At 42.1% G+C, this 15,911-nt stretch overlaps 2 protein-coding genes across 2 annotated transcripts in view; both read left to right on the top strand.

Moving 5' to 3' along the window:
- afg2a (AAA ATPase AFG2A) overlaps positions 1-8,847 on the top strand; it is a 112,634-nt gene extending 103,787 nt beyond the window's left edge. The window contains exon 17 of the mRNA XM_087846804.1: positions 8,430-8,847. Within this exon, the coding sequence (XP_087702930.1) occupies positions 8,430-8,609 (180 nt within the window). The 3' untranslated portion in view covers positions 8,610-8,847. The remainder of the gene's footprint in view (positions 1-8,429) is intronic.
- Positions 8,848-10,920: 2,073 nt separating this feature from the next.
- spry1 (sprouty homolog 1, antagonist of FGF signaling (Drosophila)) lies at positions 10,921-15,051 on the top strand. The gene is made up of 2 exons (XM_006798904.3): positions 10,921-11,493; positions 13,021-15,051. Exon 2 carries the CDS (start codon positions 13,071-13,073, stop codon positions 14,151-14,153), a length of 1,083 nt encoding a protein of 360 aa, XP_006798967.1. The 5' UTR covers positions 10,921-11,493; positions 13,021-13,070; the 3' UTR covers positions 14,154-15,051.
- Positions 15,052-15,911: the final 860 nt, after the last annotated feature.

Genomic DNA, 15,911 nt, shown 5'->3' on the forward strand with positions numbered 1-15,911 from the left:
GTCATCTAACAGAGGAAAAACCACCACTTTCATGACAAACATTTCCTACGTGTTCAGAAAATGTTTCTTTATTTGCATAGTGAATACCGAGTGACTATTAGAGCTTTCACTCTATCTGATTTTTACTATATGATAACAAGCAGAGGCAGCGGGACTAATCTGTAATCTGTACAAAAGAGCAAGAAAAAATATATAATCTAATTTGTCATATAAATAATAACATAATATCAGTTTGAGTACTGGTATATATTTAATCCTTCTTAAATTTCAAGGCTATGTTACAGGCTGTGTTATATACACTACAGCAATCAACAATTTATAAAAAGAAAGAAAGAAAGGCATGTTGCAACTACTTTCCCCCTGATCTGTTCAATTTGTTTGCTCTACTTTTATTTACACTACATTACTCTCTTTTTAATAGTCATAACCTTTCACCGTGGTGGTTAGTTGGCTTACACTTAGTATAAGCTATAACGTAAAGTTCAATACTGGGGAGAAGTCTGACCATGTCAGAAATCAGACATTTATAATTGTCTTGACTGGCTACACAGGAACGGGGAGTGAAATGAAGGCAGTGATGCAATAAAATCAAATAAAATATATGCAATAAAATATAACTTTTAAAAAATGAACGAAGCACACACTTTGCAGACTTTCTCTAGAGGGAAACAATGATGGCTCTACATTTGAAAAGTGCCACCAAGAGTCTGAAGCACAGTGTCCCACGTTCCACTCTGTCTTCCACACAGTGTGAACATCGTGGCATTATTCAGATTTTAGGCTAAAAATGTTAATACTTTACAAACACCAATATTTTAAAGCATAAAATTGGAGTTGATTGCCTGCTGGAATACATATGTAATATCTTCCTTGATGTCTGTTGTCTCAGCCGTAACATATGGCGAGGAAAGCCCGCACGAGTTCAATTTCATCATCGGAGTTTTCTATGGAATCTAAATTCCTCTGCTGAGAGCACAAGCATGTGCACGTTCATCCACAGCTCACACACCTCCGCTCTGTTATTTATGATCATGTGCCATGTTTCCATCCCCCCACCGCCCCCCTCCCTTTTCCCCACGTGACTCTCCTCCTTCCATGCTTAACCTCACCTCCCTCTCTTTAACCTCCTCTCTCACTCTCGCCTTGTAATCTTAAATAGGTTTCACATGGAGTTGTGGTCAGGCCTTGTTTCTCTTGGCAGAAGCATGTCACTGCAGACACTTCCTCTTTGCTTCTTTGGAGGATGAAATGTTTTATTTCTGGTTAAGAGTTTGGGCTCTGCACCCCCAACGTCGTTTGATTTATGTATTATTTAATTTCCTCCAAGAAAATTGGATGCAGCAGCCCCCCCCCCCCCCCCCCCCCTTTTTTTTTTTTTTTTTTCCAGTAAAGGGGTTGGGGATGATACTGTGGTGGGGCTAGGGGTGATTATTTTGAATAAGAGCTCACTTTGGGCCTAAGTTTAATTTAGTTTTCTTCCTGAGTGAACAAAGTTTTATGAGTTCAGTTAAACTCCAGTTATACGTTTTTTTTCTTCCTTTTTTGTTCTTATTTAATTATAGATTGGGTAAAATTTCAAGGTAAGCTACTCCCCACTCCCTTTGTCTTGTGTTACAGCACAAGACTGCAGTCAACACTGATATCGCAGGATGTCAACTTGGGCCTAAAAACATCAACATGGGAAATTTTTACGAACAAATGCCGTTATTTTTCTGATATCTTATTGAGCAATTGATTCATGCAGAAAACTAAAGATACATTAATTATAATCACTGGCCCCTATTTGTTTGTATTCACTTAGAAAAAAAATATAAAATGTTGATCAGGTATGACAGCTCTGCATCAGTCCTAATATTAGTCAAACCTATCGATGGGATTGATTATTAAGAATTTGCACTTTTGGCATGTTGTGCATTGTTGTTTTACTTATGACTCATAAGTAAGTCATGAAGATAAAAGCATAAGCTGCTTCTTCTAGCTGCAACTTCTGAAGGTTAAATGAGCGTTTAACGGTTTGTTAAGCAAACATGCAAATGTTTGCTCTACGAAACACTATGTAACCAAGAATGTAGGTGTTTGCATGAAGTTAATACCTATATGTATAGGTACTGGATACATGTATGTGTATGTGCACATGCATTTCTGTCTAAACATGCATGTGAGGACGCATGTGTAGCTTTTCTTTTTTGGGGGGGTAGGTTTTTCGATATTGACCTTATAAACCTTATCTGTGTGTTGCATATGTGTGCTCACATGCCTGCACAGTGCAGGAAAGTGCAATGTGTTCAGAGAGGGTGTGTGCCCGCACCTCTCTGCACTGCAGTGTATGTGTGCAGGACTTGTGGAGTGATGGAGGAGAGGTTTTGTGGCAGGCGGGGTGGAGGGGGAGTTGTCGGGGCTCGCTCCTGTAAATGTGGCCGTTTGTGTGTGAGGGAGGGCGGGCGGGTGAGGCAGGAGCGAGGAGGCGGGGGGAGGACTGGATGTAGCCCGCTGTAGACACAAGGCGATTGATAGTAAACACACACTCCGGGTCTAGTGGATCTGCTGCCGGTAGCCCGGCTAACAAGCCCTTCATTAAGGCCGTCTGATACACTCACTGAGCGCTTTTGTTGAAGTAGGAAGCGAAAAGTACACCAGACAGATTTGACCTGAGAACGCCGGTATGTGCTGCCAGCAGTCACAAGCTTTTTTTCCCCCTCTCCTCCACCTCGAGAAGGGTTTATTTTTGTCGTGCTGAACAGGTTGTCTCATGGCACGCGCCCCCCTCTTACCCCCACCAGGGAAATACTGCAAAGAAAACTACCGATTTTTTTTTTTTTGGCTGTGTACGTGTAGAATATATGTCACAGTGTGCTTTGGTGGTTTTGTAGGCGTTTGCATGTTTGGATGTGTATGTGTACAGTGCATTTGTGGTGTGTGCATACTCGTGTGTTAAGCATTCAAATTCAAATTTACATCTTTTTGTACTTTTTGTACGAGGTTTGTATTCTTCTTTACATTGCACCTGTACAGTGTAGTCACCATACACTGCTCAAAGCGCTCCTTAGACACGTAGGTGTCAATAGACATGCAGTCACTTTTTCCACAGTGTCTAAACAGTGTAAGCTTTAACTTTATTTTACCGCTTCAATTTTTCGGTATCGTCCATCTGTGTGCTGTCTCACTTCCAGTTATTCCATGACCACAGTATGCTTTGATTATTACGCTTACTGTTTTCCATCTCCATGGAAATGTTGATCTTCAAATAACTTTTTTATTCCACTTATATGCGTTTCCTGCCATGTTCTAGTGCTAAAAAGTGTCGGGTGTGTTTGTTTAACCTGAGCTTTGCCGTGTTCTTATTTATACTCTGTTATTCTTTGCTGTATCTTGTTACCATTTGCCGCTATAACGGCTTAATTTCCTCTCGCAACTCAATAAAGTTTTGCGTTGTCTTACAAGGACAACAAGACCTCACGTACAGTGCTGGATGTGCCGTAGTATATCACTCAACATACAATAAAAGTGTGCACTGAAATGGCATGATATAGGGTGTAGTTGTGGCTAGGAATGGAGGTGCAGTACAGTGACCAGTGGGGCATAAAGGCTGCTGTTGTATCCAGGGTTTCATGTTGTGGTACCCTAATGACTGAGCGCACAAGGAGGCCAGAGGCGGCTAGCAGCCTTGAGCAAAAGTAAGCCCTGGAAGTGCCCATCCTCATTTGGTAACCCCATTAAGATGGCTTCACTGGCTAAACTCCTCTGGTTTTATCTGTCACAACGCAAGACTGAATCAAAATTTATTACAATTTCTTTCTGTAGTAATTTTTTCCTATACTCTCTATTTTGAAAAATAAAGATATTAACGAATAATAAAGAAACGTGTATAAAATATGTAAATGAATAAGTAATAAATAGGCTTTTCATTTTCTATCAGCCACAAAGCTCTCACAGCTATAAGAAAAATCTGAATCATTAGCAAAGGAGAGTGGGTGGTTTCACATAAGTTGTCTTGCAAATGTACTTACTCCCACTTTTTTCTATTTGTATATGTAAAGTAGAACTGTTGTGCTTTCCCTTATAGTTAGCCATGGATCCTCATATTCAGCATGGCCAACAGGAATAATGAAAAATAATTCTACTAGAGACCGAAAATGAAAAAATATAGAGAGAGCTAGAAATGAGCATTATAGGCCACCTTTCAGTACTGTGGACAATAGTGTTCATCTTTCTTACATTTTTAAGTGCAATATGTCATTTTTGAACTTTTAGTAAGAAAAACAAACTATGTGTTTATTTCTGCTCTTTCAATAATTATTTTTCCAGTCTGCAAATATGTACCCTAAGATGATGTTTGTAATAAATTTCTGAGTGTAAGTTTTGAACATTTTTCACGTTCCACATTAAATCAAACTTTTAGTGTTTTTGACCAAGAATCACATTTTGACTTTCTTTCTTTCTTTGAAGAAGTAAATGTTCAATTAAAGATCAAAAGAAGATCTAAATTACTTTTCCTGTCAGCGTCAGATGACCGACAGGCCTGTGGAAGTAAATGTGCCTGCCAGCCTCCACAAAGCATGTCATTATGGGAGCCTGACCCTCTCTGTCTCGCTACTCTCATCACTGAATTTGCCATGCAATTTACAGTAGTTCTGAGGAATCACGATAAATTCTCTCGTCTTTTCAGTAAACCTACTATCAGTCCTTGCATACATTGTAGTGTTGAGAAATAAATGTAGGTTGAAGCATGTGACCTTTGGGTTTTTAAAGAGGTCTTAGAACCACAAGAGGAAACTTGTCATTAGAGGAATATGTGGAAACAAGGATGTGGCAGGAGCTCCAATTGACTATCACTTTTCCAGCGACCCGTGTTAAAGCTCTACAGTCAAAGAGGCACAGCTGACATTTTATTAAGGCGGAATGACTGTTTTAAGGATTCGGGACATTTTCGATGGTGGCGACGCGGATACAGATGGGATTTCAAGCATAGGTTTTCCAGCTTGGTTAAAGTCTAACGTGTCCACGTTCAATTATACATTTTATTTTTATTGTCCATTTTTCCATGTTCTTTCATCCTTACTCCGTTTTGTGCAAATTTAATTTCCTCTTGTTTGTGCATAGCAGCCTAACACTCTTGAACAGATTCATAAAGCTTGGTTTCAAAACAGCTTTCACGTAGGAAATGTGTCTGGTACTTTCCTTGATCCTGGTTGGTGGGGCTGGATGTAAGAATACAAATGGACAGCATATTTTGCTCAGATGTTAAACACTCGCTATTACCCTACCCTGCAAGCACCTCCATAGTAAGTTCATGTGATACCAGATTAGCCTCTTGCAAGAACAGTGAAAGTAATTCTCTGGAAAATTCCGGAAATGTTTACCACCAGAAGAGTCATTTTTGAGTAATTTGTGCTCCAGGAAATGTGTAGGGAGCTGCTAATGAATGTGACTATAAAGTATAGATTAGTCTATCAACATTATTAATATGTGTGATTTAAAATCTTTTACCCGATGTGACTGTTCTGCAGTGGGCTATGTGAGTATTTGATATTAAACTGGTTATTTTTATTGCGTTATTGCTCTGTTTTTGTTACATTTAATATATTCTGACTGTCTTTGGCAGTGCAAATGAAACTAACTGAAAGTAACTTACTTTGATAATAAAGTTTCACTTTAATTCTAAGTAGAGTCAAGCCACTGATCAAGCCTTGCTGCTGAAAGCGAGCAAATCTTTAAAAATAACCGTTGTTCATTTTTGTATTCGTGATCAGTTTTCGGCAAACTCAGAGGGAGCCAATAAAGAATGAGGAAAAAGAGCCACTTGTAGCTCAAGAGTTGCTGGTTCCTGTCCTAAATTGCCAGATCTGAAAAACAGGCCAACTTTGGCGAATGTCCTGAGTTGATTCTTCTTCAATTGCCAATAATTCATGTATGAATACATGAATATAGATGGATACTGTCTACTGTGGTCTTCGTTACAGTACACTTTTCTGCTGCCTTTAACCTGAAGCCAGCAGGCAGATGAAGGACCTTACTGTACAAATTGTTACTTTACACAGTTTTTGCTTCGTCATCAAACCTCTTTGACTCAGACTTTTTGGGTCATTTTGAGTCAGCAAGTTTTACCACGTCTTCAAACTGAGAGGTCCTTGATGATTACTTTTTTTTTTTCTCTCGCTTGCTTTGCCTTTATGACTGGCGACACGCCACCACCATGAAGACATCACCAGAGAGCAGCCACTGCAATGCATCAGCTTAGTCCTTTCCATATATTTAAGTGATTGCTGACATTATTTATGAAGGGAATGAAAAATAAAGTCTGCATTGCAATAACATTAAAAAAGAGAGATCTATAATTTATTTGGCCTGCCACAAGTCAGCACTCTTCGCCACCAACCCCCCTACGCACATCTCATTTCTGTGCATTTGCAGATTTCGCCTCCCTCCTCTTTTCCCTCTCAGTAGCGCAGGGGGCCCATCTTTAGGGGGTGGTAGGTTGCTTTTTGGGGGTGTTTAGGGGTATCAAGGTAGTCCTGGAGGGGAGTCGGCGCAGGACTTTTGGCTCCGGCCTGGAAATGCCTTCACGTTTACAAACAAACTGGCTCTTTCGCTCACCCTGTTTGCCTTTGTGGCTTTAATTTTTTTTCAAGGCCTGTACAGGCAAACACACAGCAGGAAACACTGGCTTGTTGATCGCCTTCACAGAACAGCTCATAAACCCAGCCAGTATGAATGTAAGGGGCCTGTGTGTGTGCGCACGCGCGTGCATGTATCGGTTGTGTACTTCAGAGGAGCGATATTTCCTCCTCCCCCTTCTTCTTCTTCTTTTTTTTTTCCTAATCAACCTAAGGAGTGTTATGGAAGTAAACAAGCAAATAATTATTAAGCATTGAATCATGCGATTGAGGAAAAGGAAAGCTAACATGTCCTTAAAGTCAAGTTTCACTGTAAATAAGAAATTACAGTTTGATTGTCCAGCCATGTTTGTCTGTTCCTGTTTATGGATGTTGCTTGGAAACAATACTAAATCACATTGTTCAACATGTGGCATCTTCTCACACTCTCTCTTTTGCCCTCTCCCCTGCTCGCTCGCTCAGCCGCTGTGCGTTTGTAAACATGCAACTGGGATACATGGCCTCATTGTTTTGCATCATTATTACTGACAGGCCTAAACGACTTGAATGATGGGAAGCCCTCATACAAAATTAACCCAGCCCCGTGTGTTTACTCTGCCTAAATCATGTTGCTCATTGGGTTGAAACAGAATGAGGGGGGAAATGGGCCTCACATCCTGACATCTGCAAAGCACCTGTCCTGAGCCATGCATGCTAGCAGGGCCAGAGCGCATTCAGACAGCTATCTCCCCTCATTTTACTCTCTGGCCTTGCAAAACGCCATGACTGTCATTTTGAAAAATGTGTTTCAAAATGTATTTTCTGCTAAATATTGAAGCCTACCTTACTAGGATGATGTCCTAAATACATCATGATGATATCAGCTGATTTAATGTATCCTTATCCTTACATGTAAGTGCATTTTCTCTGTCAGTCGATGCCTTTATCCATTTTTGAGTAATGCACATTGTTTAAAAAACAAAAAAAGAAAATCAACTTGCACACCACCCAGCATGCATCGTACTGTAATTGTAAGGGGGTGGCCAGTCTCTTCCCTGGACACATGCCTTGTTTTGCCATTCATTATTAGACAGCTCTCCAGGATCACATGACTACCTGTCCCACTAACCTCCCACCAGACCTTATCAGTGGTTGTACAGCAATAGTTTCCTGCGAGGCTTTTCTAGTTGGAGGGAGTTGTGTAAGCCACACTGGCTGAGAACAAAGCTATGCTTCTACAAAAGGGAGGAGGCTGGCACTGCTGGGAAAGGTGCCTGGCCTTCATCAGCCATCGCCACCAATTCGGAAGTGAGTCACTCCTCTGGCGTGTGCAGAATCTCTCTCAAAGGTCACCTGCACTGACTGCAGCACTCCTCCATGCCATTGCATAATTCCATCAGTACTGTAGCAACAAGGCTGCAGGAGAATGCCTGCATTTATATTTTAGACATGGCAGATCAGAAAAGTTGGACAAGCACTGAGAAGGAAAACTACACCAGGGAACTGCAGTGAAGCACATTTTATGAAATTAACTCACCATGGTTCATTGTTGTTTTGCAAATTGTGTGTTCATCTTGTTTTTGTTCAAACTCTTCTTAAACACTCTCTCAGATTCTTCTTTTATATGACATAAAAGATATGAGGTGTGATTTTCTTACTAAATTGCTGCTCTGTTACTGAAGCACATCAACCTACATGACTAGTCTATCATGACATCGATCAGCATCTAAATGTGCCCCCTCATATGATTCAGTAGTGCTCAGTGGATGGAGTGCTTTGCCTGACTGCTGACTGTAACTGTGTCTGTTTCCTGACTGTGTCTGTTTCCTGTCCCAGATAACTGCAGTATGTAGAGAGGCTGCCCTCCTGGCCCTGCAAGAGGACATCAAAGCTCGGCACATCGAAGCCAGACACTTTGAAAGTGCCCTGAACACTGTGAAGCCCCGAATCCCTGACTCTGTCATCCAGTCGTATATCAGCTATCAGCAGCAACACAGTGGCCTGTGTTTCTTCTGACCACACAGCTATGGAAAAAGTCAAAATTAGGATTTTCTTGTGTATATGTGTTAACTGTACCAGTCTGCTTCATTACACAGTTTTAATGTTTTCAAACCACAACGTTAGGCCAAAGAATCTCATCAGTTGTAAATCGCTGACTTTAAAATAAGACTGTTTTTATTGCAGCGTTGACACTATTGCTTTATTTTTTGACTTTGAAGGATATGGTGTGCTGTCATGTTTGATCAAATAAAAATGATGATGTATTCATACTGTCATCAATCCACTTATTGTCTTTGGTTGCCTTGTTTTAATCCCATATAACAGTGGTGAGCCAGTGTGGTAGTTTGCACTGTTAAAGACGTCCAGTCGTGAATTTACAGCAGTATCGGCGTGCTGAGAAAACCCGTAAACTAACACGTCCCAAATCACGTTAAAGCAGTGCAGTCTTATAGATCTGATTGGATTTAAATACCTCCTATGCTCTGGTTTGTTGTAGCTTAACATTCACCTATAAATCTGTCCGTCCTACATGTTTCCAGGGCCACTTTGTGTAATTTATGAGTTGTGGCTCTTCTGGATTTTGAATAACTCCTCCAGTCAAATCGCAGGTTTTTCTGCATTTTCAGGACATGTTGCGTAAAGCTGCAATAAAATCTAAATTGGTAAAAACGTTGTCTAACTGATTATACAGTTGGTGGGCAGTGTGAGCCCTCTAATCAGAATATTCCATATGCACATGGTCATCTATGGAATTAAATAGCAGCATTAGACAAGGACCCCTGATGGTTCCTAAACCCCGAGTTTGGTGAACCGCTGCTCCGCATCCACGGGGAGAAAAAACAGCCGGGGCTGGTATATTCATCACATCTACCCATGGAAAATCAACTAATTGCTGTAATCGTGAGATTTCCGTCCGCACTTCAGACCACTGAGAGCAGGGATCCAGGCGGCCATCTGTCGGTCTACCAGGGCTTTCTTTATCATCAAGAAGCTACATTTTTACATCGGGCCTGATAAAAAAAAACAACCTCTAAGTTATTATTGCACCGCGGAGTCACTTTTACACTCCGCAGGTCTTTTTGTTCGATTCTTTTTTAAACATTTGCTGACCCGAAATGGCACTGGGGGTCATTCATCTATTGATTTTTCCATTTGAATAGGATAAATTGACTTTGTATTGAACTTCCTTTTCTCATGGATCCGGATGTAGCGCATCCGCGACACCAATCAAACCAGACAGTCAGGAACAGAGGAGAGGGGGGTGGCAGGAGTGAGGAGGGGAGCCTTTCCCCCCTGGCTGCAGGGCAGCTTTTTTCTTAAGGTGGTCTGAAGCTACAGCGCACACTGCCCCGCAAATCCCCACCCCACCGCTGCCCAAACAGAAATCAACACAGAACTCCTCTGATAGTGATTTCATATCAGAGAATCGTACAAACTGAACATTCATTGCCACACGTTGTGTTTCCTCTGATGACACGAGTTAGTGCGTAATGGGAACATTCCACAGAGGACAGAGGACATCCTGTTGATGCTTCCTCTGTGAGTTGTCTGTACAATGACACAGCTGTGTGGGAAGAAACTGGTTGGGCTCGAGTCTGTATTTAATTCACAGAGACTAATGAGTTAGATGTGTATGGATCCCTATTTCACAGCAGTAAACAGGTAGCTACAGAGACACACAGACACGATGAAACTGCAGTTTAAGAGCTATTTTTACTCAATATATGATTCTTTCTTATTTCTATAACAAACTTTTCTCTAGTCGTATGAGGTTCCTTGACATGTGCAAGATTTAACCCAATTTAACCATATTTATTAAACTTATATTTCTCATCCAAACCCTATAATAATTAACTTTGATGTTGTTGTCGTTAATCTTACTCATATTTCCTCTAAAATCCTATACAAATATTTTTTTTGTGCCCAGTACAAATATATCAAATGCCCCTTTTGAAACAATATGCGGTTTATTTTTCAGCTTATAAGGACCATCGTGGTATTTGGGTGCACATTTTTGAAACATGGGCAAAAAATAAATAAATAAATCAGAAATTCTGAATCTACGTAAAGTGGTTTTCTTTCCTGCTTTTGATGCGTGTGTATGGTCTTAATAATGACAACTCAGCAGTGTTATAAATAAATACGGCGTTTAATACGTCACTATTAGTCACATCACCCTCATTCACACCATTAATCATAACCCACAAGAACGGAAACTAGTATTTTTTTTCTTCCCCTAACCCCCTCGTTGAGTCAACGTTTGCGTTTTTAAAAAGCCGTTCCACCTTAACCAGTGCACACATCTCTATCGCCCGGCCTTCCACATCTGCCCAATGAATCAGGAACGGATGCGATGTATCCTTTTTCAGCGGAGTGGCTGGCCAATGGGAGTTGGATTGTCGAGCAAACACTAAGCCCTGAGCCCCCATTCATCAGTGCTGAACAGGCCCGCAGAGCAGAAGAGAGCGCACCGCTGTCTGCAACATAACGACGCTTTTGCACAAGAGCGCAGATTTCCCGCAACAATAACTAACAGCCAGAACTCAAATACAATTCTCAGCAGATACGCGAGGAGGAGAAACTTTTGGATATAAGCTCGCGCGTATTTATTTATTTATTTTTTCCCTCTCAGCCTTCTTCATCAGAGCTCCGCCGTGGATTTACTTTATCTTGGGACAGATGCACGCGTAACACACGCTGAACTTTTCAGTACGACTTAACCGAAAAAAATAAATAAAAAGGGAATAACGCAAAGGGATACATTCGCACTTGGATTAACAGACTGAATGTTATGCATTAGACCTCATAATCTACAGCTGGACATTGCCCCTTCCGTTTGGATGGAGTTTTGGTAGATTATTTGGTTGATGGATTCGACGCTATGGATGCTTGCATATAGGTATGCATCTTCTTAGTGATTTTACGCTTATTTTGCGCATTTTGCTTTGGTTTTAGGGCATTTGTTGCCCGATAGTAGGGCACGTAGCTACCTAGAAAGCGCCGCTGCAGCAATGAAGTCCAAATGTTTTGCTGTGCGCAAAGACTTTTCGTCTTATTTTCCATGTGTTCGCCATGAAATAAAGAATCCGCTGTGGGTTGAACAGATCGCGACTACTTGGTGAAGTTGATGGATTTCCACGCCAGTGTTGTTCCGTGGCTGTGCTGTAACAAACACCCCTCCCCCATGGCGGTTGTTTTCATTCATAAGTTTTGCCCGTCTATTCGGACGCGTCCTGTAATGTCTCTTGATCTCCGGCTCTGTGGTTTTTATAAGATCCTGTTTTTATTACTGCAAACAACGCCTTCTCATGTGAGCGCGTTCTGTGCATATGATCCTATTTAAAGTGCGCCATTTGACGCATAGACTATTAAATGTGTAGAAAAATATTTTTTAATATAGTTGAAACGTGAGTTTGTTTATGTGCAAAGCCGCAAAATCGATATTTCTGCTTTGATTGTAGTAGTTTTTATTTATTTTTTAATCGTCAATAGTTTTAAGGAGCCCTTCACGGGACACCTAAGCTTTATGTTTTTGTAAACTGTAAGTTTCGGCCTCCTGCAGGTCGGCTGTGCTTAATAACATCCCCAAAGACTCAAGTTCAAATTCCTAATCGTATTCCTACTATAAATACAAATGCGACATATATATATATATATATATATATATATATATACTTCAAAAATTGGGGGCTTCTCGGCACTTAAATAAGGTTTTAATCTGACGACTTTCGAGCGTTTTTTAACTGCCGTCTATATTTTGTCGGAACTTGATCTGACCTTAGTTTTCTAGCTCTACTTTTGTCCCCGTTTCCCTGAAATCCTTTTTGATGTAGTAATAGAATACTAAGTGAGGCAGCTCATTTAGTTCCCTTGGATCGTGTCCTCGTTTCGTCGCCGCGGTGCATTTAAATGTTAACTAGTCATACAAATGTAAATGAGCAGGGGAAGTATTTGTAGGGCCTGCTGAAGTTTAGATGTGTGCCTGTTGGGGAGGAAGGTACAAAAAGTCTTGTTAATAGTCAACTTTTTCCCGGGTTGCCTCACTTAACGGGATCAAAAGTGACATATTGTCATGTTGACAGGGTGAAAACAGTTGGTCTGGATTAACTATAAAGACACCTGCAAATATTAAACTAGCCTGCACAGATTACTTATTTGTCATTAATTTATAATCACTGTTCAGCATCTTATGTTATAGCTGTGCAATAACTGCTATGGTATGGGTCAAGAATGATTGTAATGATATATTAGTATTAGATTTTTATTAGTATTATTTCTGAATCCAAAAACACTTGGGATTGTGTTAACCCCTCTTCCATCAGGACTGTGTTTCCTAGAACAAGGATTTTTATTTTTTGCTTGACTGTTTCTGATCATATCTCCTGCCTCTTCCTTGTCTCTTCCCCCCCCCCCCTCCGTCTGGCAGGTTTTCCGATGCATGTCCACGGTGAATGTCGGAAGTGGTGATTCCCCCAGATGGAGCTCCAAAGTCAACATGGCCCTGGCGGTTCATTAGTGGTGATCCAGCAGCCTTCCCTAGAGAGTCGGCAGAGGTCGGATTACGAGCGGGAGTTCCAGCATGCCGGCATTTTCTCTCTGGAACAAATCAAGGCCATCCGCTCTAGCAACGAGTACACCGAGGGACCCTCAGTGGTTCGGAGGCCCCCTGCACCCCGGATGGTCTCCAGACCCCATGAAAAGCAGGAGAGGACTCACGAGGTCATCCTCGTCAATGTGAACAACAATTATGAGCACCGGCCATCAGGTCACCACCATCATGCTGGGGGCAGTGTGTTGGTTGGGGGACAGCAGTATGGTGGGCCTCGGGCACCAGGGCTCAGCCGCTCTACTAGCACAGGAAGCGCCGCCAGCTCAGGGAGCAACAGCAGTGCCTCCTCTGAGCAGGGACTCTTGGCACGCTCACCCCCCACCAGACCTGGCATTAGCTTACAGCATCACCACCGAGTGGATCGGCCTGTTCGGACTCAGCCGAAGCCCAAGGCCCTTTTACAGCCCCAGCAGGGACCTCAATTTTACCAGCCTCCACTAGAGGCTCCACTCAAGCCCCAGGGCAAAGGGAAATCAGACTTTTCTGGCTCTGGCAACGAGGTGGTGGCTGCTGCTGGGCACCAGTTCATCTGCGAGCGCTGTGGGAAGTGCAAGTGCACCGACTGCACGGCACCCAGGAGCCTGCCTTCATGTCTGGCGTGTAACGGCCAGTGCCTCTGCTCTGCTGAGAGTGCACTGGAGCACGGCACGTGTATGTGCCTCGTTAAGGGCATCTTCTACCACTGCTCCAATGACGATGAGGGGGATTCATGTGCTGACCACCCCTGTTCACTGTCACGTTCCCACTGCTGCTCTCGCTTCCTGTGCATGGGATTAATGTCGGTACTCTTCCCCTGTCTGCTATGCTACCCACCTGTCAAGGGGTGTCTGAAGGCATGCCAGGGTTGCTATGACCGGGTTAAGAGACCTGGCTGTCGCTGCAAGAACTCCAACACTGTGTATTGTAAACTGGAGAGCTGGGCCCCACAGACCCAGGAAAAGCCTTCCTGATCGCTTCCCAAGGTCTCAGTGATTGCCCGTGCACAGGAGACTCTAGAAACGGATCTTATGATGACAATGATAATGATAGTCACAAATTAATGTTTATCAGACATTCTGAGCACCTCCCATCCACCTCCCCTCCTCGCTGCAGAACCCTAAGGAGCTAAGCAAAGGAGTAACGAAAACCACTCGATTATTTTTAGTTTTATTTTCTCTGGATCAGGACCATGTTTTTACAGACCAGTGTTTGCCTTAACTGTTTCTATGTCTATCCTCAGCTCCTCATTAACACTATTTTTTATATATATATGAAAAAGTTTTTCTTCCGTTTTAGGTAGGCACTTTCCTCCGGGTCTGTGTGCCCGGTGGGATCTGCCTCTCACCAAATCTGTGAAGGACGATCTACTATAGGGCAATTATGTAGCTGTTACCTGGTATTCATAGCAAGCAGGTATGTTTGAGTTTATTGGTTGCTGCCACACTAAAACCGTGGTTTCTATGCTCATTTTGCATTAACGAAAGCACATCCATCTCATAGTATTCTCCACTTGGATATGTTTCTCTCCTTCCACCCATCTGAACCTTTCGTACACATTCTGTGGCATATTCTCCGATGTTTTTTTTGTTTTCCTTTTATCTTGTGTAAATTGTATGTTCAAAAATCCATAAGAGGAATTCTGGCTATTTTTTAAAAGAAAAAAAAATGTCTGTTAAACATTTTTTTTGTTAAAAAAATATTTATTATGTGAAGCTCTATTATTTTATGATATTTATTGCAAGAGACAGTCTTAAATTTACTCATGTCTGAATATAACAAAATATCAAATACTTACTGAAAAATTAAAGGGTGGCACAAAAGAAAACTATGTTAACTTTAACGCAGAAAATATATTAATTAATGAAAAAATAGCACTGTCTGGTGTCTTGATTGCCCTGCTGAGAAGCAGTAACTAAGTCTGATGGATGGCCGCTGGCTGATTTTTAAGGGAATGTGAGTCTGTTTCTTAAGTTGGGAGTTCGGTGGTGAACAGCAAATCACTGTTCCATGTGTGTATGCATGTGTGCGTGTGTGTGTTCACGCTGGGTGTGGAATTCCTGTTTTTTTTTTTTTAAAGCTACAAGTAGAAACAGCTTGTAGCTCAAAATGTGACTGTTTACATTCTTGGAGGGCTTCTTTGCTGCGATTCTCCTCGGTAACCTTGAAAGCTAAACAATACAGGTCATTGACATGATTAGCCCCGAAGCTGCTAGCATCAACAGAGTCTCCACGTTTTCAGAGTGAGTTATGCTCACAGGAAGTAGCTCTCCCTCTAAACCCCCCTCTCGTCTCACCCGCCAACAAGTCACCACAAAACTATGTACTGTAGTTTATTCCCTGGGCTTTAACGCAGCCAGATCGGGATGTTCCCAAACTCCCAAATGGTCTCCGCGCTGCAAACCCAAGAGTGTGTGCCATCAGATATGAGAGCGGTCATTACGAGTAGCCGGGGCCACCTGTTCAAAGATAATAAACCGGGGCTATCAATGCTGGGCTTTTATGGCATGGTTCCTGCACTAAAGGCAATGACAGGGGCCAATCCAGCCCCCACTGTGACCCGCAGTCCCCCATTTGGCCAGCTCTTTTTGTCAGTGAATTTATCACGTGGGAAGTCCACTGAACCCCTCCACCCCCACCACTGACACCCGCGCACTTCTCCACCTCCGGGCCCCCAAGGGATGAGATCATCACTTTGAGAGTTGGTTGGTCAGCCACAAATACCAGCAGCT

This window comes from Neolamprologus brichardi, chromosome 2 (genome assembly GCF_056152115.1).
Source record: "Neolamprologus brichardi isolate AB-2024 chromosome 2, ASM5615211v1, whole genome shotgun sequence".
In the NCBI taxonomy this organism is placed as follows: Eukaryota; Metazoa; Chordata; class Actinopteri; order Cichliformes; family Cichlidae; genus Neolamprologus; species Neolamprologus brichardi.